Genomic DNA, 21,012 nt, shown 5'->3' on the forward strand with positions numbered 1-21,012 from the left:
GCACCCTCTCTGCTCAGCTGCCCATTCCTAGCGATCTCAGATGCTCTCTCGGATGCCTGCGATGTGCTGGCATTTGTCTAGAGTGACAGAGAGTGATAACTGTGTCCAAACTCACCAGTGATTTCAGCAGGTCATTTGTCTTGGATACTTTCTTTTTAAATGTTGGTGTGTGCATGGCTGTTTTCCCTCTTTAGGAACTGGGATGTGATGGAAACGGCCCAAGTTTTTAGACCACATGGCCGAGGAGATGTCATTTCTCTTTGACTTGTTAAGTCTTCTTCAATATTACTGATGATGGCATTTTTTCCCCAGAGGGAGGATGATAGATTCTAGATAGTTGAAGCCACTCAAACAAATTGTCGATGAGAAATATGAAAGAAGAAACTGTCAGGGAGCTTGAAATAGGGCTCTGAGATGCATTTTTTAAATTTATTTTTATTTTTTAAAATTTTTTTTAATTTTTTTTTTTTTGAGGCAGAGTCTTGCTCTGTCGCCCAGGCTGGAGTGCAGTGGTGTGATCTCTGCTCAGTGCAACCTCTGCCTCCTGGGTTCAAGAGATTCTCCTGCCTCAGCCTCCTGAGTAGCTGGGATTACAGGTGCGCGTCACCACTCCTGGCTAATATTTTTGTATTTTTAGTAGAGAGAAGGTTTCACCATGTTGGTCAGGCTGGTCTTGAACCACTGACCTCGTGATCCGCCCACCTTGACCTTCCAAAGTGCTGGAATTACAGGTGTGAGCCACTGCACCCAGCTGAGATGCATTATCTTATTCATGGATTGAATGAGCATTTATTAAAAATGTACTTTCTGCCAGGCACTAGAGCTGGTGCTAGGAGAACAAAGCAGGAGACCCAGCAGTAGCTCACTTTGGTGTAGCACTTTCTGATTTTCAAAACTCCCTCCATCCACCTGGATCACTTATTATGTAGTACACTTGTGTTATAGATGAGAAACTTGAGACTTGTGGTGGTCAAATGACTTAGGCCAAGTCAGATGGCCAGGACATAAAGAGCTGGCCCTTGAGCCCACTCCTACCTAGGGCTGGCCTGTTGCTTCTTCAGTCAGCAAAAAGGCGCAGTCTCCTCCTCTTACCTTAGCCTCTGGATGTGTTGCAAAGCTGGGTCCAAACCCCATGCCAGTGTAAACAGTAGGTTCTGCATGGAAGGAAGCCCTCTGAGAGCTCAGGAACATGCTTGTTTTTCACTGAGTCCTTTCCAACCGACTTTAAGTGTCTCAGCTTTCTCATGCTAATTTACTATTCTCATACGTGGTTGATTTTCTCACACACTCCCCCTTTCCTCTACACACACCCAAACAGAAGAGGAGGTAAATCTTGCCTCAGATGGAAAGTTTCTTGTGGTGGGAAATAGCTTTTAATTGTATCCCCACCCCACCGTTCCTTGCACCCCGTGAATCACGTGTTCAGCAACCCGGACCCCACAGTCTGAGTTTTCCTTTCCTTTCTGTGGTTGTACGGAGTGCCAAGGACGACCTAGCGGGGGCCACCTGTTCAGCAGCAGGGGCTGCTTCTGGCTGCTCTGGTTTGTGCAATGCTGCCTGCTTGGTAGTAACTCCCTTCCTTTATCCTCCTGCCCCAGCTGGTCCGGGACAACGCAGACCTGCGCTGTGAACTGCCCAAGCTGGAGAAGCGGCTGCGTGCCACCGCGGAGCGCGTCAAGGCGCTGGAAAGCGCGCTGAAGGAGGCCAAGGAGAACGCCATGCGGGACCGTAAGCGCTACCAGCAGGAGGTGGATCGCATCAAGGAGGCCGTGCGGGCCAAGAACATGGCCAGAAGGGCCCATTCAGCCCAGATCGGTACGTGCGTGCACCGTGGCGCCCGGGGTTTGAGAAGCTACTGCGGCCTCCCAGCTAAGATTTGCTAAAAGGTGAAGACAGCGCTGACCCACTCTGGAACATCCGAAAGGCTGGGTTGGAGCCCTCAGGACGCAGCCCTCACCGCACCCTGTGCTCACCCTGGGGGAATGGGAATGTCAGGCGCCCCGTTATCCTACTCTGAGATATTCCAGCATACATCGTGGTCTCAAAACTTCTGAGCTGGGCAGAGAGAAGCCAGCCAAGGCTGTAGGCCTAGGTCTTGGGCTATAAATGGGTACACTCTTAGAAATACTGGAATGGGAGGAGATTTCTCTGCAAGGTGTGAAGGGCCCTGTGTTCTGCACCCGGTGGGACCATGAAGGAGCCCATGTGTAGCCAGAGCCCAGGGAAAGCCTCCAAGTGCAGGTTTGGAAATATCCCTGGAAGAGCCAGGCTGGCATCCATCACAGGGTGTGGCTACAGGCTGGCACAGAACCTGGGGAGGTCTGGAGTCTCAGCCTCTTCAAGACCTGTATGGATTTGGGCATTTTGCCCATGTAGGAAATGAGGGTGTAGCCAGAGTCCTAGTTCCCAGGATAGTGATAGGGATAAAAACAATTTAGGGATATTCTCTAAATAGCTTCTTCTCCTTTTTTTTTTTTTTTTAAATTGAAACATCTCCAGTAACATGTAATTTATTTCCCATCAGATATTGCTGTGTAGCTGTATTGTAAACCAGCAGTTTCACGTTTCTAGTTTTAAATCATACCTTAGAATGGTGGTTCATTGCATGCGTAGGATTTCATACCCTTTGAGAATCTATTAAAAGCTATGGACCCTCTCCCCAGAAAACAGCATCAAAGGCAGAATTCTGCATCCAATTTCAGGGTCTACACAGATATCCTTGAAAGTCATGGGGAACCTACGATCCATTTCAGATAAAACTGAAAATCTTTTTTTCTAACTTTTCTTGGCCCAAATTAGAAATGAGCTAATTGATGTTTAAGTTCTTTCTGTCCCCTAAATATTTGGATGCCTTGGATTTGCTAAGTATACGATAGTTTTCCCATTTTCAGAGAGATCTGGTGGTTGATAAGAATTGTACTGTTGATAAGAATTGTGACTTTTAGTTGTCACAGGTGACCTGTAGATATCAGGGTTGCTGTTAAGCCTTTTCTAAATGTCTGTTCTCTCTTCTTTCTGTTGGTTGGATACAGCCAAGCCCATCCGTCCCGGACACTACCCGGCGTCATCTCCAACGGCCGTCCATGCCATTCGAGGGGGAGGAGGCAGCTCTTCAAACTCCACTCACTACCAGAAATAAATACAAAGTGAGTCCCATGTCAAGGGTGGTTTCTCTATCTGGAGGCAGAGGCTTCTTGCCTTTCCAAAGCCCCTGCCTGGCAGTGGACCTTCAGTAGAGAGGAGTTCGGCAGCACTCCAGCACATTCCCTGGGGGTTCCAGGTAAACAGAGACCCAGACCTGTCCTCACTCAGTCTAGAGCCCTGGGGTCTTCTAGCTGAGGCTGCCTGGGGCCCATGGGACCTGGAGCCAGGCCCGGCCTAATCCCCTCCAGGGGTAGGGGTGGTGAGTGATTCAGCCGAGCTTTGTTTTGCCTGTGGGACTCCCCTCTTTAGTTGGCATCCCAAAGGGCATTACCTGTTTGTCAGCTGCTTTTACCCAGAGCAGACAGAAGTTGGGGGTCGCTTTAAGTCTCAGGAACAGAATATAAAGAAAGAGCCAGATAATAGAAAGTGATGTTTTTATGTTTACTATCTGAACTCAACAAATGGGGATTTTAAGAAGATATCTAGGTGGGTCCAGGACGCTTTTTTCTTTGAGATGGTGGTCTGCAAGCTTCTCTATCCACAACCCACATGCACATTTCTCTCCCAGCAAAAAGAAAAGGAACGAATGATATTCTTTACAAAAGAGAAGAAGCAGAGAGTGAAAACTGTCGTCCTGATGGAAATGGAGAAAAGAGGTTACTAGTTGGGCGGGCAGACAGACGACTAGGTGACCAGTAAACTTTATTTAGAAAAACTCTGACTTTGAACATGCAGATGGGAAGAGGTGGCTCTGAACATTGTCCTTGGACTCTAAGCCCTTGCTAGGGTAGCTGGCTCCCAAGGCAGGCAAGCATGCAAGGTGTGAAGCCTGGACCCCTCCTCATCCAGTCCTTTCTGCATCAAGGCAAGAAGGTGAGCAGGAGAGGCTGGAGCCATCACTCAGGGTCCCGGCATGGCCCAGGCTTAGGCTAAAACTTCCAAGGGAAATGCTTTGGTAGTTGCCCCCACACAACTTTTACCTGTGCTGCCCCAGGCAGTGCCAAGGAGCGGGCCAGGGGCTGGTCAGAGTAGTGGGAACAGGAGGGAAGGCAGAGGCAGCCCGCGGGCAGGCAGTGTGCCTGCCATCATCTGCCGTCTTCTAGACAGGAAAATGGGAAATGGTCTTGGCGGTGGGCCACCCCATTCCAATCTAATCTCTGCTTCCAATCAGAAATAGAACGAAACTGGAAGTTAGAAAGTTGCTTTTGACTACATATTGTCAGTATCGAGGCTGATACCTGAAGGGAACTCTAAGATCCAGTTGGGCAGCTTAGAACAGAAAAGCCTGAAGCAGTGGTTGTCGAACTTTGGTGGATGTGAGCATCCTTGAGCACCCAGAGGCCCAGGCTCCTTAGAGGAGGAAGGGCCTGGGCTTTGTTTGTCTTTTTAACCAAGTACTCCAGGTGATTCTGATATTCATTGAAGTTTGAAAACTCTCCGTGGTTTATACAGGATGGCAGTTTACGTCTGTCTTATGTAAGGGAAATTTGAAGGTGGTACATCAGTAGTTAAGAATCTCCACAGTGAAAACAGAAACTTAGCCTCTTAACTAGGTTAAGCACGTGCCTGCCTCCTGAACTGAAGGCCAGCTCAAGGTCACCAAATGACTTCAGTTTCAGCCATCATGCCTACATTCCAACTTTAGCAACCAGAGAGGAAGCAGAGAAGAGGCAAAAGCAGCCGTCCTGAATGAATCTCCTTTAAGTAGGCTTCCTGAAGCCCCATGCAATGCTGATGCCTCCCTTTCCCTGGACAGCACTGAGCCACATGGCCACATCTAGCTGGAAAAGGTAGTCTTTTAGCTGGGCACATCACTACCCCAAAGAAAGGTAATGCTTTTAGAGCAAGGACAGGGAGAGTGGAGGTAGGGGTGGGCAGCTGGCACACTGTGCATTATGGACCACCTAATATGCTGCAGCACTGGGCTAGATGTAATATAGGCATCACCTCATTTGATGAAAGCACGCAGAGAGATGTGTATGTGTGTTTCCCAGCAAGACCTTACTAATGGTCCAGGGATTCTGGGGTCCAGAGATTGTGCAGTGGGACAGTCACCTTCTTCATGGGTTCCAACAAAGGTCTGCCAGTCCCATATTTTATGTAGGCTCCAAACAACCAAATGCTGGCCATTCATCACCAGTGTAGCCTCTTCTCATACAGAAGAGTGAAAATCAGTAGGTCTGGGGAGACTTTCAAGACCTTCGAAGTGAAAGAACCACCCTCACCCATTGTGGCATTTTTTAAAAAAATTTTACTTTAAGTTCTGGGATACATGTGCTCAATGTCCAGGTTTGTCACATAAGTATACATGTGCCATGATGGTTTGCTGCACCCATCAACCCATCATCATCTTTTTGAGATGGAGTTTCACTCTTGTTGCCCAGGCTGGAGTGCAATGGCATGATCTCGGCTCACTGCATCCTCTGCCTCCTGGGTTCAAACGATTTTCCTGCCTCAGCCTCCCGAGTAGCTGGGATTACAGGCATGTGCCACCACGCCCAGCTAGTTTTTGTATTTTTAGTAGAGACAGGGTTTCACCATGTTGGCCAGGCTTGTCTTGAACTCCTAACTTCAAGTGATTCCCCCCACCTCAGCTTCCCAAAGTGCTGGGATTACAGGCGTGAGATACTGCACCCAGCTGGCAATTTGTTTCTTTACTCAAAGTGTTACAAGTGGTTTTGATGGTTTTATCTGAATTCAGAGCCTCCTTGACATACCTTCTCCACATAGCTTCAGACACAGCTTCTGTAACTAGGTGCTTCTCTCACCAGGTCACAAAATAAACAGGCCCCCTCTTACAGCTCTCAGGATGGCAGTGTGGCTGAGGGGATTGGCACTGGACAAGGGACCTGGGTTCAGGTGTTAGGTCTTCCACTTCCTTCAAGTTACTTAAACTCAGAGTCTGTTTCCTCATATATGAAATGGGGAAAATCTTTTATCTTGGTCATTGGCATTGACAGAAGGCTTAAATGAGGTCATGCTTCTAAGCCCATAACAATTGCTCAATAAAAATGTTAGCTGCTAGTATAGATGAGCACTGCAGAACGTGGTAGTTGATACATGTTGGTTTATAGTGTCCTTTAGTTCATATAGTTGTTACTAAATGGTTTTTAGTTCCTCTATAGCAATAAATCCTAGCCACTGGGTAGGGAAGGCCTATTTCTAACTGAGTATCCTAGTTGTTGCTATGAACTGATATAACGGCTTTTAAAGATAATATTGGCCGGGCATGGTGGATCATGCCTATAATCCCAGCACTTTGGGAAGCGGAGGTGGGCAGATCACTTTAGGTCAGGAGTTCAAGACCAGCCTGGCCAACATGGTGAAACTCCTTCCCTACTAAAAATAGAAAAATTAGCTGGGTGTGGACATACACACCTGTAACCCTAGCTACTTGGGAGGTTGAAGTGGAGAATCGCTTGAACCCAGGAGGCAGAGGTTGCAGTGAGCCGAGATTGTGCCACTGCACTCCAGCCTAGGTGACAAAGTGAAAGCCTATCTAAAAAACATATATATATAATTTACTTATCTACAAGCTATGACTATTTTTAAGAAATGACTGGGCATTTGTCAGTGGAGATTAAAAAGGGGTAGTAATCAACAGATTCAGGAATTGCAATTGAAAAGTAAAGAAATGCTCAATCCTTTTTTGAAAAGTAATCGAAAATATGGAATTCATTGCTTAGATGAGAGCAAAGCCTTTTTGAGATGGTATTTCCTGACCTTTGGGATTTTCATTCTGAAGTGTCTCTTCCCTGGGTAGAAATGATCTCAATTGCGTCTTCCCAGCTCTCCTGTGGAGTCAAAGCACATATTCTTACAGCTGGATATCTTTGGAATTTCCTTCTGCTTCATTTCAGGGTTCAAGAATTATAGCCATAATGAGTATTTTCATTTATTCTCAAGGTTTCAGAGCCTATGAAGATGCCAATATACAAAAATCAAAAGAACCCAGGATAATGCTGGCTTTGATCTTATCTGGTTCAAATCCACAGGGGGCTGCCTCAGGAGAAGATGATCTTTTTCAAACCCCAGAGCTACATATGGGGCAGTGCAGTGCAACCATGTGACATTGGGCAAGTTACTTGATTTCTGTCAGCTTTAGTTTTTCCTACTGGCTAAGTGGGATCAGGCATCAAGAGCCTAGCTCTGTACTTGGTTTCACAGTGAATCAGACAAGAAGGCTGTGTTCTTGTCCAGTGATAAGCTTGGTAGGGGAAGATGGACAGAAAATAAACAAGGTAAATTCAAGTAGTGGTAAGTGCTCAGAAGAAAACAAAAACAGGCTAATGGAATAGGAACACTGTTTTAGAAGAGGGGGTGACATTTAAGTTGAGAACTGAGTGATGAAAAATGCCAGGCACACAGCAACCTGGGAGAAAGTGGTTCGATGATCACTCAAAGGTAGGAATGAATGAGGGTTATTTGAAGAATGTTAGCAAGGCTGATAAGGCAGTAGCTCAGGATCTGGGAGAACCCATCTTCATTAGAGTGGATGGGGAGGGAGTTGAGCCCAAGTAAACGAAGGTGTTGAAACTATGGGCGAGTTAGAGTGTAACCTAGTGTGAGGGGCCACTGGGGCTGTGGGCATGGGAGCAGCGGGAGCTGGTTCCTGATTAGACAAGGCCACTCTGGGCTGGACCCTGAAGAAGGAGTAGGAATGGGGCAACAGTAAGCACTGGGGGTTGCCTAGGGGGTCACTGTAGGTGGCCGTGGGGGAGGGTCCGGTACCAGACCCAGGTGGTGGCAGCAGGGAGAAGTGGCCTGAGTCAGTGCCTGCTTAGAGCTGATTCAGCTGTCAGGCTTACTGATGAGGGCTGAGAGCAAGAAGAGGAGGAAGGAAGGGAATCAAGATAGTTCCTAGATTTTTGTGGGCCCTAGCAATTAGGGAAACATTGGTCCCTTTTTAACCACGCCAGGGAAAATTGGGGGATGAGCAGGTTTTGTGGGAAAGCTCGGTTTCCATCATGTTGCTTATGTGCAGCCTCTCAGACATCCAGCTGAGCCCACCACCCAGGTGGGTGTGTGGAACAGGCGGCTGGATTCGTGGGTCTGGAGCACAGGAGAGAGGCTGAGGTGAGGCCAGGGCTGGAGAGTTGTGACCTGTAGATTGTGTTTATGGCCACTGGTCTGAAGGAGGCAACCTAGAGAAAAGGTGGGCACAGCAGAGAGGGGAGCTGAGGGGCGAGTTGGACCAGGCCTAGGCACTGGAAAATGGGAAGGTCAGAGAAAGGAGGTGGCACCAGCAGAGGGGCCTGAGGATCATGTGGGGGCACCGAGGTCAAGTGAAGACCTTGACCCTAGAAGGAAGGTGGTCAGCTCAGAGCTTGAGTAAGATGACGACAGAGACTGGGTGGTTGAAGAAGGCCAGATGGCGGTGACCTTAGCATGGACTAGACAGAGCAGGTGAGGAAGTGGAGCTGGCAGCTGAACCCACTTTGGGGGTTTTATTTGAAGGAGATCAGAGAAATGGAGCGATGTGGGGTTAAGGTGGGGCTGCGTTGCTTTTCTGTTGTAAGATGGGAGATATTACAGCATAGCTGTGTGTGATGGTGATGGTATAGCCGAGCCGGGCAAAGGAGGAAGCACAGCTGCGGGTGGGCGGTAGATGGGGTGCATTGGGAGGCAAGATCCAACTCACCTTAGAGCTTGTTTTCTCGTGCAGGCAAGAAGCCAGATGATCAGCTGAGAGGGAGGGAGGAAGCAGGGTCTTGCTCTTGAGACCAGAGACGGTGTAAAATCGACCTCTCAGGCAGTGCTGAGTCCTTCTTTGCAGCCCCACACTTAATGTAGACACCTGATTAAACATCTGCCTAGCTCCCTGGTTTTGAGAGCCCTGGAGATCCACTTCATTTCCAGGCAGTGCTTTGGCAAGCCAGGGGACTTGTTCAAATGTCTCCACCAGATGGCGCCAGTGGGGCATTGCTGAAACCTTAGATGTTTTCTGAAAGACTGAAGGCAGAATGGTCTTTTTTCTTGGTTTTCCTATATTTAGACCATTTTGTCTCAAACTTGAGTAGTAAATAGAGTACTTTGAAAGGAATACAATTCTCACAGATCCCCAGAGTTGATTTAAATTATTTTATTATAATACAATTTGCACATTGTAAACAGTATACATTCCCTACTTACAGATCTTATACAACTGTCACGTCAAAACAAATTTAGAAATTAAATTGAAATAAAACCACAAATAAAAAGTCCAAACCACCAAACTTCACATAATTTAATGAAAGAAGGGCTTTTTCTGAAAATAAAGAGCTAGGTGCAATGCGACCCCGGAGTGCGTTGCTTCTTGTAGAGTTTGGGATGCCTGTTTTTTGTGTGTCGTGGTGTGACTCAATTCTTTCACTCCTATACTCCCAGCACTCTGAGAGGCTGAGGCAGGAGGATGGCTTGAGCTCAGGAGTTTGAGACCAGCCTGGGCAACTTAGCAAGACCTTGTCTTTACTAAAAATAAAAAAATTAGCCAGGTGTGGTAGTGCATGACTGTAGCTCCAGTGACTTGGGAGGGTGAGCTGGGAGGATCATTTCAGCCGGAGAGTTTGAGGCTGCAGTGAGCTGTGATCATGCCACCACACTCTAGCCTGGGTGACAGAGTGAGATCCTGCCTCAAAAATAAATAAACAAATAAAAACAAATACATGAAGATTAGCCTAGTGCCTGGCACTGAACAAGCACTCTGTGCTCATCTGTGTTGTCCTCATCACCTGATCCTGTCTCCTCATTCTACATCTCAAAGAGGCAGGATGAGCTGTCAAGATCCCATAACTGTGAGTGGTAGATCCTGGGCTAAGAGCGATGATCTTCTCCGCAACAGTTCTCAAAGTTCTTGGCCTTAGGACCTTTTCTCCTCTTAAAAAGGATCAATAGACTGGGTATGGTGGCTCACGCCTATAATCCCAGCACTTTGGGAGGCCAAGGCAGGAGGATCACTTGAGGCCAGGAGTTTGAAACCAGCCTTAGTGAGACTCTGTCTCTATAATAATAATAAAAAAATAAAATAAATTAAAGATTAGCTAGGTATAGTGGCGTATGCCTGTAGTCCCAACTACTTGGGAGGCTGACGTGGGAAATTGAGCCCAGTAATTTGAGGCTGTAGTGAGCCATGTTTGTGCCACTGCACTCCAGTCTGGGTGACAGAATGACAGTCTTTCTCAAAAAAACAAACAAAAAAGGATCAATGAGTTTATATATATATGGGTTATATTTATTGATATGTATCATATTAGAAATTAAAGCAAAATATTTAGAATACTGCCAGGTTCATTTAAAAAATAGTAATAAGCCCATACATGTTACCATAAATGTGATTTGTAATGAAAACAACTATTTTCAAAACAAAAAATAGCCAAATGGCATTGTTTTACATTTTTGCAAATCTCTTTGATGCCTCGTTATTTAATAGATGGCAGCTGGATTCCGCCAGCTGTTTCTGCATTCTGTCTGTTGCGGTGTGCTGTTTTGGTTGAAATATATAAAGATAATCCCTCCTCGTCACACCAGACAAGATTCTTGGCCATTGGACAGCTAAGAAAACTGTGGAATGGGGAAGTTGGGATCATAGTGCCCGTATCACAGGCTTGTCTGGGATTGAATGAGAGAATGTGAAAGAAGAGAGAAAAAAGTCTTAGAAGAGTACCTGGCAAAAATTAGGCCCCCGTGCATGTTAGCTAATGTTAAAGTGGTCATGGGAACAGACCTGAAAAGGACAGCTGAGGTGGGACTGCAGGGAGAGAGGACAGAAATAACTGTAGTAGGTGCTGCTGTGGCAGAGGACTTTGAAACTGGCAATCTCCACCCAAAGAAGGGAATTGTGGGGCACCCGGAGGCAAGAATTCCTGATTCTGTCTACAGCACAGTAGGCTCCTCCACTTTAATACTCCTCAGCTTCATGGTTCTCAGAGTCACAAATTGAGAGCAACTAAAATTGTTCCTCCACAGCAGATTGTACCAAAGCTCCAATGAGATAAATCTACTTCTATTCAGCAGTGATAAGTAGAGTACAATTGGTAATTCTTATAATGTGGGGATCGAATTATAAAAAGGCAAAAGAAAAACTAAAACTATGTACTGTTTGGATTAAGCTTAAATCCACTGCAAGCAATTGCAAAAGCCCAAGTTGGGGGTGAAAACGGTCTCTAAATACTTCTTGCAAAACCCTTGTATAATTAACTTCCTTCATTAGCTTTCCCCACCCCTTCTAAAGAAAGGTGATTTTATTTCCTCCTAAATCTGGTCACACATTGCCACTTTGAATTACCATCTCCAGTTTGGCAGAGTGCCAGGGGAAGTCCTAGAGCAGGTCAGTTGGTCCAGTCCCCTGCCTCTAAGTGAGTGAGTGGCTACTTGGAAGAGAGTCAACAGGACTGGGTTTTAAAGATTCTCCAGACTCCTCAGTCTCTCTGGGATTAGAACAGACAGAAATGCTTTATCTCAGGGCAAAACCATTTACCTTTAAAATTTATATCTATTTTCTCCCATGAATTTATCTAAGGATACGAAGATCCAGATAGTGGGAAGGATAGATGGGAGCATCCTACTGGAATCCATGTTTCTTGGGCCTGCTGAAAAGACTTCTCAGCAGACAGGCCTGTAGAGATCCTTAACTGGGGATGAAGAGGAATGCTGCATCCTAGTAAAGAAAGGACCCTTTATTGGCAGAGTTCCTGTGCTTTTCCTCTCCTCTTTCACGCTCCTTGAGGTGACTAAACTAAGCAGGTGGGGCCTCCTTTGTGGCCCCATGTTTCTTCCAAACTATGAGCCAAAACCTGCTGAATCTTGCCCAGCGGGCATCGGGGGCTTAGACTGAAAGGTCTTCCAGGGGGAAATCATGTCACTTCATGGTCTGCTGGAGTTACTGAGGCCGCCCCATTGCATTTGTGTCTAGTGCTTGCTGTGTCAACACGGTTTGGCTGCAAACATTGCATCAGGCCATAATCCCACAATGCAAGGTATGTGCCGGCACCTCTCTGCCTCCAGGCACGCAGGACGGCCATCTCAACCGACCAAGGGCATCTTATCTGACCAGGGGGATAGCATGCGTGGAGAAACGAACCTGTGAGAAAGTGAAATGGCAATTTCAGTGGTGGCATTCAGGCAGCACTCCTATTGGTTTTCAGCTCAAAATGGATTTTTTAAATAACAACTATGACCATGCTTTTAGGTTTTTCACTTCTAATACTGACAATAAGCCCAAAATTTCACCAGAAAGGCCATGTTCTTCCCAAAGACATCTTACTCTCTGTGACTTCTAAAAATCACAGAAATATCACCCTCTAGGGTTGTTTAAGCCCTTCTTAGTTGTGTAGCTTTGCCACTGTAGGTGATTATACCAAATGAGTTCTGTGAATATTTTTTCTTGTCAGTGAAGAGGTGTTTTTGTTTTTGTTTTTGTGAGACTGAGTCTCACTCTGTCACCCAGGCTGGAGTGAAGTGGCATGATCTTGGTTCACCGCAACCTCTGCTTCCCATGTTCAAGCGATTCTCCTGTACATGCCACCATGCCGGGCTAATTTTTGTATTTTTAGTAGAGATGGGGTTTCACCATGTTGGCTGGGCTGGTTTCAAACTCCTGACCTCAAGTGATTCACCTGCCTTGGCCTCCCAAACCAAAGTGCTGGGATTATAGGCATCAGCCACTGCACTTGGCCAAGAGGTGGTATTTTTAAAAATAATGTGTTGTTCTGTTTTTTTTTTTCTACTCAGTTTCTGTTATTTATTTCTTCTCCCTTTTTCACCCACTTTGCTTTTATCTGCTTTTATAACCCCTTTCTAGACTGAGAATTTTTCTATTTATATGTAACTTACATCCTGCTGATTTATACAAAATATGTGAGGTTGCTTACAATATTATAACATATAAATCAGGAGAGTGAAGAAAAAAAAGAGCATGGTAGCGGGAATCTGAGATATTACCACAGTTGAGCACCAAATGTTGATATAAGCCTTCTAGAGGCAAAACAGAAAGCATAATGCATAATGTGTCAGGTTACAGAGGGCGTTTTTTTTTTTTTTTTTTTAAATCAAAAGAGAAGTTGGGCTTTTCTTAGTGGCTGTCGTATTTCCAGTACCAGGTAATTCCATGTATTTCTTAAGGATGAGGCTCTACCTCCCTCTTTTGTCATCCCTGTCCCCATCCCCTAGACTACCATGAGCTCTGCACAAAACCCATAGCAAGATCTCAGAGCTAGGGCCTCCAGCTGGTGACAGGAAGCAGAGCCTTTCAGTGTCTTCTGAAAGTTGAGCTTACTGGTGTTGGGTACAGGCTGACAGAGGCCACTCAGGCTGGTCTAGACGTTCATCCTGGAGATGCACCTAGCACCAGCCGAACCTCTGGTGGGAAGTGGAATGAAATGGAAGGGGGTGGTCTTTTGGAGAATCTTATTATCCGACAGAAACGAAGCATACCTTTGGGAACTGGGAACCTCTTTCTACAGAGAGCCTGGGTTAGGGGCCCTGTTGCACCTGCTTGCTATCCTAAGTGCAGGCAAATGAGAAATGTTTTAATTCCCCCCTAGGAATGAGAAAATGCATTATGTTACTTTGAATATCCATAGCCTCAACAGATACTGTCTTATGGAAGAGAATGTTGAGACTGTCAAGACTAAATACTTAAAGCAAAATGAGGAAATAGGAGGTTGTGCTGTTCATGTGCCACTATCCACATGTGTCTTTTGAGCTTTCAAAATGTGGCTAAGTCCAAATTGAGATGGGCTGAAAGTGTAAAATATACACCAGATTGCAAACACTATTGTGTGAAAAAAAAAAATCTCAGTAGTAATATTGTAATGTAAACGATCTCAACATGTAATACCAGTTACATGTTGAAATACTATTTAGGCTATATAAAATATATTACAATTAATCTTACCTATTTCTTTTCACTTTTTAATGTAGCCACTAGAAAATTTAAAATTAAATATGTGGCTTGGCTGGGCACGGTGGCTTACACCTGTAATCCCAGCACTTTGGGAGGCCGAGGTGGGTGGATCACCTGAGGTCAGGAGTTTGAGACCAGCCTGGACAACATGGTGAAACACCGTCTCTACTAAAAATACAAAAATTAGCTGGGTGTGGTGGCACACCCTTGTAATCCCAGCTATTTGGGAAGCTAAGGCAGAAGAATCACTTGAACCCGAGAGGCAGAGTTTGCAGTGAGCTGATATCGCGCCATTGCGCTCCAGCCTGGGTGACAAGAGTGAAACTCCATCTCAAAAACAAACAAACAAAAAATATGTGGCTCGTATTATATTTGTATCCGACAGCTCTGGTCTAAACATCTAGAATTAAACAAAACTTTTTTGAGGAGTAAATTTCTACTGTGTTTTCTAATTCCTGTGTTCTCTCTTTGGTTCTCTTTCAACAGATATGACTCCATGTAGCATGTCAAGGACTACATTAATCACCAATTCCTTTATTTTTGTCCCCCCTACAGTTTCCTTTTTTTTTTTTTTTTTTATACTTGCTTACTCCAGCCATCTGCAGTACACCAGTTTCAGGTCTTTTGAGCTGTGTAGAGTTTCTGTGTGTACAGATGTGTGCTCGGACTTTTCTCTTTTTGAGAAATCTGAAGGAGATGGTTGCAGAAGATCCACTTACTACTCAGAACCATTACCACCGACTCAGCCTCCGGGGTGTTGGGTGGTTTCTGGGTGGTTCCTGGAGCCTCCTCTGGGCAGTGCACTGTCCCATCTGTACGCCCTAATGTGCCATTCCCTAGAGGGGAACAACCAAGTGCCGTGGAGGCAGATGATCATGCTCTGCCTCAACTGTCTGGTTTCCTGTAAAATAAACACATTGTTTTATATTTTTAGGGAACAAAAAGTGCTGCTATAGGGTTCAAAGTTTTCATTCTGAACACTTTTCCGAAACAAATTACCCCAAAGACACATTTTGAATATCCTGGTCACATCTTTGGATCTGTAAAATATACCTTTTAGTATGGCACCTGTTAAAATGCAAAGCAAATTTCTTTGGGGCAGAAAAACAATCTGACAGTAGCAGTGTAGAATTTGTTCATTCAAGTACATCTGTGTAAATGCAAAAAGTCATAAAATTCACCTCCGAGCTGCTTGCTTTTGAACCTGCAGCAACTAGTCTTAGCCGGCCCGGTTTGAACGTCATTCTTTCAGAAGTGCTGAAAATGCTGCGAAGTTGGATAAGTGGAAATGTGGCTGCCCCTCTCCTCACTACTTCCTCTCTGATCGTTCTGGAGCTTGCATTGGGAATGGCTGCTTTCTCTAACCATTTTCAGCTTGAGTGGGTATTGCTGAAGAAATCCAACATCATTCCATCAGTTGAAAAAGGAAGCCTTGGGGAGAAAGTACTTGACAAAATTTTGTTCTTTGTGCTTGTGTATGAATAAGTTGCCATGAGTAAGTTATTATTTTAACCCATAATTGCTGACTGTTTATATGAATTCTTTCTTTGGCACCAAATAGGTTTCATCTTCTTAGGCACAATTAGAAAAAAATCCACATAGATGGATATTTTACATTTAGTTATTGCTTTATCCAAATACATGAATCTAAAGCTGAATCAACCCTTACTTCCAGTTGTGCTTATTAAGAAGATCAATTTCCAAGTAGTAAAGTTTTCAGGAAAACTGTGCTGCTATTTGTTTTGACAAATTTGGGGGTAAGTCAATGACAACCAAACCAATCTCGGTGGAAACTCCTATCCTATCATGTTGTGTGCCCAAGATGAGTGAGCTGGCACTGTGCCCTGAAGCTTTCACCACTGTAATGAAATATATGCCAGGGGAGACTTTGGGCTTTTCTCATGACTGTGTGGGTTGAAGGTAGTTCAAGTGTGTGTGTGTGTGTGTGTGTGTGTGTGTGTAAAGTGCTAAGAACTGTGCATTGACATACAAACATTTCTTGTATAAAATTTCCCTAGCAAAGCAAACCTACTTTGACTTAATTTATTTGTTAAATGTTGCACTTTGTTTGTGTATGTTTTGTTTTTGGTGGGGAATAAGGAGAGAGAGGAGGACAAATTCTACTGAAGTATTTATTTCGTGAAGACGGCAATATTGCATTTGTTTAAATTTTTTTCATTCTTTAATTTTATTATCAGTGCCAGCCCAATATACCTGCTCCATCATTATTTGCAGTCTGATAAAAGGGTCCTTGTGGGGCAGGTTTTGCAAAGCTTATCAGGTAATAACATATGCCACATAACCTTGTTAATATGTTTGCTTCTGATTTGGGAAGCTAAACATTGGTGTTTGAGAGGATTGCCAATTATTAATTGTCATTACCGCTACTCTCCATTACTTTTTGTTTGGAAATTGAACAAAGGTCAGTAATGGTTTTTGGCTCTTGTTAATATCCATCATAAAATAGATTGTTTTAGATTCTTTCCAGAGTGATTTTTCCCTGGGTACCCCCTTTCTACTTCTAAAGAATTGCTTGGCACTTTCATGTTTCAAAGGGAAACATTCACTTGTAGTTCCATTTTACTTGATGTCTACAAGGGACTGACAACATTCGCTTTACTTTTATTCACAGAGAAAGTTGGCTTTGATGTCTCTTAAAGATAATTCTGCTAGTTGCTGATCAGCCAGTCAGTTCACCTAGCTTCAATCTTTATAGGACTTCTAATCTAATTTTCCTATACTGTGACTAAAATGGAGGCAAATTATTGGAATGGATTATTCAAATGGATCCTTAAATATTGCTATGTATAATAAGCCAGTTATTACATCAGGACCATGTTCTCTGTAGGCCACTTTCTAAAAAAGCCACATATGTGCAATTTTCAGGTTTTTAGACTATTGCTCCCTGTACTTTAAATGTAAAAACCACACTTCTGAACAACTAAGCTCATGAATATGATTTTGGTTATATGCAGCTTTTGACTAGTATGTACTGTGTCTTTTTCTCCTCTATGAATAATTTTATATTTCATGCTACTTCTTGAAAGTTTACTCTTTGATGCTCTAAGAGAACAGCCAGATGGTTTATATGAATAATCTTTATCTGCAGGATGGGGATTGGTAATTTAGGAGAATGTTGTTTGAGATATCAAGATTTATGGTTGGGAACTAAAATATATAATGCCAAATGTGTTTTTGTCAATTACTAGAGAATTCTGTGCAAACATATCATCTCTTCAAATGCTGCACACTTTGCTTTTGTTAAACAGCAGGTAGTAGACAGAACAATAACAGTTTCGCATTAAGACTTTTAAAGGAAATAGAATCATGTGATTAAGAAATCAGAATTTATAGATATATTGGGATAAATGAAGAAATAAAAATGCTTGTCTAGAACGTAGCATCTAGTGACTTTTTAAAGCCCTAAAGTTTACATAAAGAAGCTCTAGTTCTTACAGAAATAACTGAAAGCAAATAAAAGTTCTTAACAATCCCCTCTTTCGAAGTGCATTTTTTTTAAGCAGGGCAGGAGACATTTGGACTCTAGCTATATGACATATTGGGAAAGGCAGAGGGTGGAGGGAAGATTTCACTTCATTGTCTAGCCCAGAATCTTGAGCAAGCTAAAGAAACCATCATAATCTAAAATTGCTTCATTTAACACTAACAATTTAGACTTTTTAAACCAAGCATTGAATAATGGCTGGATAACTGCCGAAGTAAGCGCCGCTCCACGAAGTCTGCTTACTTATTTAAAAATTGTGTATCAGTTTTAAATACTGTTCATCGTGTGCAGATATAAGGGGAATAGGGCATTCTGTAGAATTATACATGTCTAGTTTGTAAAGTGTGTCCTGTGTACTGCAGATGTGTGTTCTCTGGGCTTTATGTATCTGTACAGTAGCTTTCACATTAAAAAAATTGTGGACAAACTTGTCCGGGGGGTTTGAGGGGAGAATGGTGGTTTATATCAGTAACGATGCTGTACTATAGTCCATGTAACAAAACATCTGGAAGTCATCCTCCTCTGGCCCACGGAAAATTTTGGTAATCTTCTAGGTTCTAAAATGAAGATGTATGGGTACTCTGGCAGACTGCATGTTGTATAATTTGAAAAATACTAAAAGTGGAAAATAAAATTGAATTAAACTTTGGCTGGTCTGTTTCCCCTTATTTGAGCCACCCTGAAGGTATGGTCATTGGAGATGTCAGTGCCTGTGTGAGGATGAGCCATTTTCTGGCCTCAAAAGAGTTCACTTCAAGTGAGCAGGTGCCCCAATACACAGCATAAGCAAAGTCAACCTTGACCATTTTTGCTTTTACTTTTCTTAAATATCCGCTCTAATTTTTTCTTTCATTTCGGAACTAAGAAAACTTGACATTTGTCACTTCAATTCTGAAAAGATAGCAACTGTTGTAAAAAAAAAAGTGTCATTAGCTTTTTTACAAAGTAGGATTGACTGAAAGCTCAGTAGAGCAGTGTATTCACTGAATATCTGAATTTCTTTTTGCCTGAGAATGGCATTAATTCTCCACCAAATGAATTGGAGCCCTGTTTGCATATGTTGAAAGATTATCAGCATCTTTTGAGGATTGGGGTGTTTATAGTCCTGTTTAACCTACTGATTCTTAGCGTTAATGTACAGGTCTGAGATCTCGTGAGAGGACACCGGAGCATGAATCCTTTGGGGGCTAACCAGTGCCAGGACACAGGATAATTTTTTTTCTGCTCTCATAACAAGGAGACTTCCCTACCTTGGGACACTAGAATCGTGTGACCATGCATGACATTGTGCATGTAAAGCATCCTCATTCTTGTGCTTGGTTTGATTAATGGTGCATGAGAGCCAGATAGTAAACCTCTTTCCCTTAATTGATTAAAAATGTAAAGGATAGATGTCAAGTGAATGTGTAATTAAGGGCACTGCAAATGGTGTGCTTTTATGCTGTCTTATCCATCTTTTTCAAAATTGTTATTCTCCCAAGAACTCTGAAGAAGTTTCCAGATATCACATTGTTAAAAGTGACTTATGTAGTAAACTTCAAACGTGGTGGTTGAATATTCAGCCGATGCCTGTGTGTTTTAGATGAGAGAGCAGTTCTCTGAAAGAACCAGATTACAAAGCAAATTTCAATATCAATGGGAAATGACCCCCACAGATCCCAGAACAGAGCGGCTCTGCGATGCAGTCAGACTGCATTGATGCCAGTGTTCTCTTGGTTCCTGCAAACCTTTCTTGAGGTTTCTTGTTTCACCAAGCTCTGAACTGGGCTCTGGCTTTGCCTCAGAAGCACAGAGCTGGAGCATCTGTGGGAGAAAGTGGAACTGGAGCAATAATCTGCAAAGGCAATTACTGGTGATGTGTGTATTGGCAGGTTTCATTCTAGCATTTGTGACAGGTCGTGTCTTGTTATTAGTCTTGTGTACATAATACACTGAACAGAGGTAGGAGTCACCTCTTAGATGACACATTAGTTGAAAATGTGGGCTGACTTGACAAAAGTCATCCTGAGCCATGGAGTTTTCACTTTCCTTTTGGTGTTTGGTGGTTCTTCGTCCAATTTGCAAAGAAAACACAAATCTCTCTGTGGGGTTAGTTGGGTTCAAAATAATTTTTAAAAATCCCATAGGTAACCACTGTTGGTGGTCTTTCTGCCTCCATTATCCTGGATGGCAAAGGCTGGGATTCTCCATCTGCTTTGCTTCAAGAGCAGTTTGTTCTGGACTTCCAGGAGGCCCTCTTTGCCATCGAGCACCTTTCAACCCTTCACCCTTCCCCATGCCCAGATCACAAATGATTCTCATAGTATAGCTGTTCAAGATTTATCTACAACAATATTTTATTCCTTCAGAATGTAATTAGAGAAATCGACAAACTTGTTCTGGATGAAACGAAACAGCATCAGAATCTCATAATGCTCAGAAAGCTACAATAAGCAGTCAGCTATTTCCAGGGCACTATTCTGGCTGTGTGCCAGACACTGTTTTAAATGCTTTACATGTATTAATCCATCTAATCTTCCTAATAACTCCATGAGGAATGCACCATTATCTCTCCTTTACAGGTAAGGAAACAGGCGCAGAGAGGTTAAGTAGCTTGCCCAAGGTCTCACAACTGGCAAGAGGAGGCACCAGGATTGAAACCCACACAGTCTGGTTCTAAGGCTCATGCTCTCAACAAGTAGTAATACTGCCTCTCTGAATAGTGATTGGGATATACATATATGTGTGTGTGTACCTCTCTCACTCACTCTCTCTCTATAGTGATAAGCAGCAGTCAACCTCAAAAACCCTTCTGTAAAGAATGTATACAAAGCTTTATGCCTTTGCAACTTTTCTGTCCTCTCCTTTCATTGGAATCTGAGACCTCATTGTTATTTGAATTACTTTAAGCAATCAAATGCATCTAGGAAAGAAATAATAGTGAAGGAGGATGCCTCACAGCAAAGGTGCCTGATGACACTGAACTCTACAGGAAGGCTGCGTTTCAGTAGTGCCCTTGTCAGAATCTTTTTCATACATAACATACTTAGAAGAAGTGTAGCCATTACTCTGTCAGTTTTCAAATTGTGTGTCATAAGAATTTAACTTATCATCCATGTGGATTTTTTTTTCTTTAAGATACTAATTCTCTCTGTCTGCATTAAAACATGTATAACCTATATTCTTCTGCTTCTTCAGTAAAAAGCTCTCAGTACTCTCTTGCCCCACCTGAAATGGCTCTCGGGGAAGGGCTGAGGGGCACTGGATGGGTTTCCTCTCATTCCCAGGGATGTGTGAGGCCTCAGACGAGGCTGTCCCCTACCTCACCTCTGGCCCCATCATGATGATTAATAGGATCTCGTTTTAGAGCTTTAGGTTTTAGAAAAAAGAAACATGCCAATCATACCACACATGCATGTGCAAGTCCAACCACAGAAGGCTGAAAACAGTGGGGTTCCCTTACGAGCTCCTCCCTTTACCTGTGCCTCTCCTGTCTGAGGGT

At 43.6% G+C, this 21,012-nt stretch overlaps 1 protein-coding gene across 1 annotated transcript in view; it reads left to right on the forward strand.

Moving 5' to 3' along the window:
* Positions 1 to 18,180, forward strand: part of KIF5C (kinesin family member 5C) — a 151,539-nt gene extending 133,359 nt beyond the window's left edge. Inside the window, exons 24-26 of the mRNA XM_054478001.2 lie at positions 1,599 to 1,815; positions 3,033 to 3,146; positions 14,513 to 18,180. Of these exons, the coding sequence (XP_054333976.1) occupies positions 1,599 to 1,815; positions 3,033 to 3,139 (324 nt within the window). The 3' untranslated portion in view covers positions 3,140 to 3,146; positions 14,513 to 18,180. The remainder of the gene's footprint in view (positions 1 to 1,598; positions 1,816 to 3,032; positions 3,147 to 14,512) is intronic.
* Positions 18,181 to 21,012: the final 2,832 nt, after the last annotated feature.

This window comes from Pongo pygmaeus, chromosome 11, assembly GCF_028885625.2.
Source record: "Pongo pygmaeus isolate AG05252 chromosome 11, NHGRI_mPonPyg2-v2.0_pri, whole genome shotgun sequence".
Classification (NCBI taxonomy): domain Eukaryota; kingdom Metazoa; phylum Chordata; class Mammalia; order Primates; family Hominidae; genus Pongo; species Pongo pygmaeus.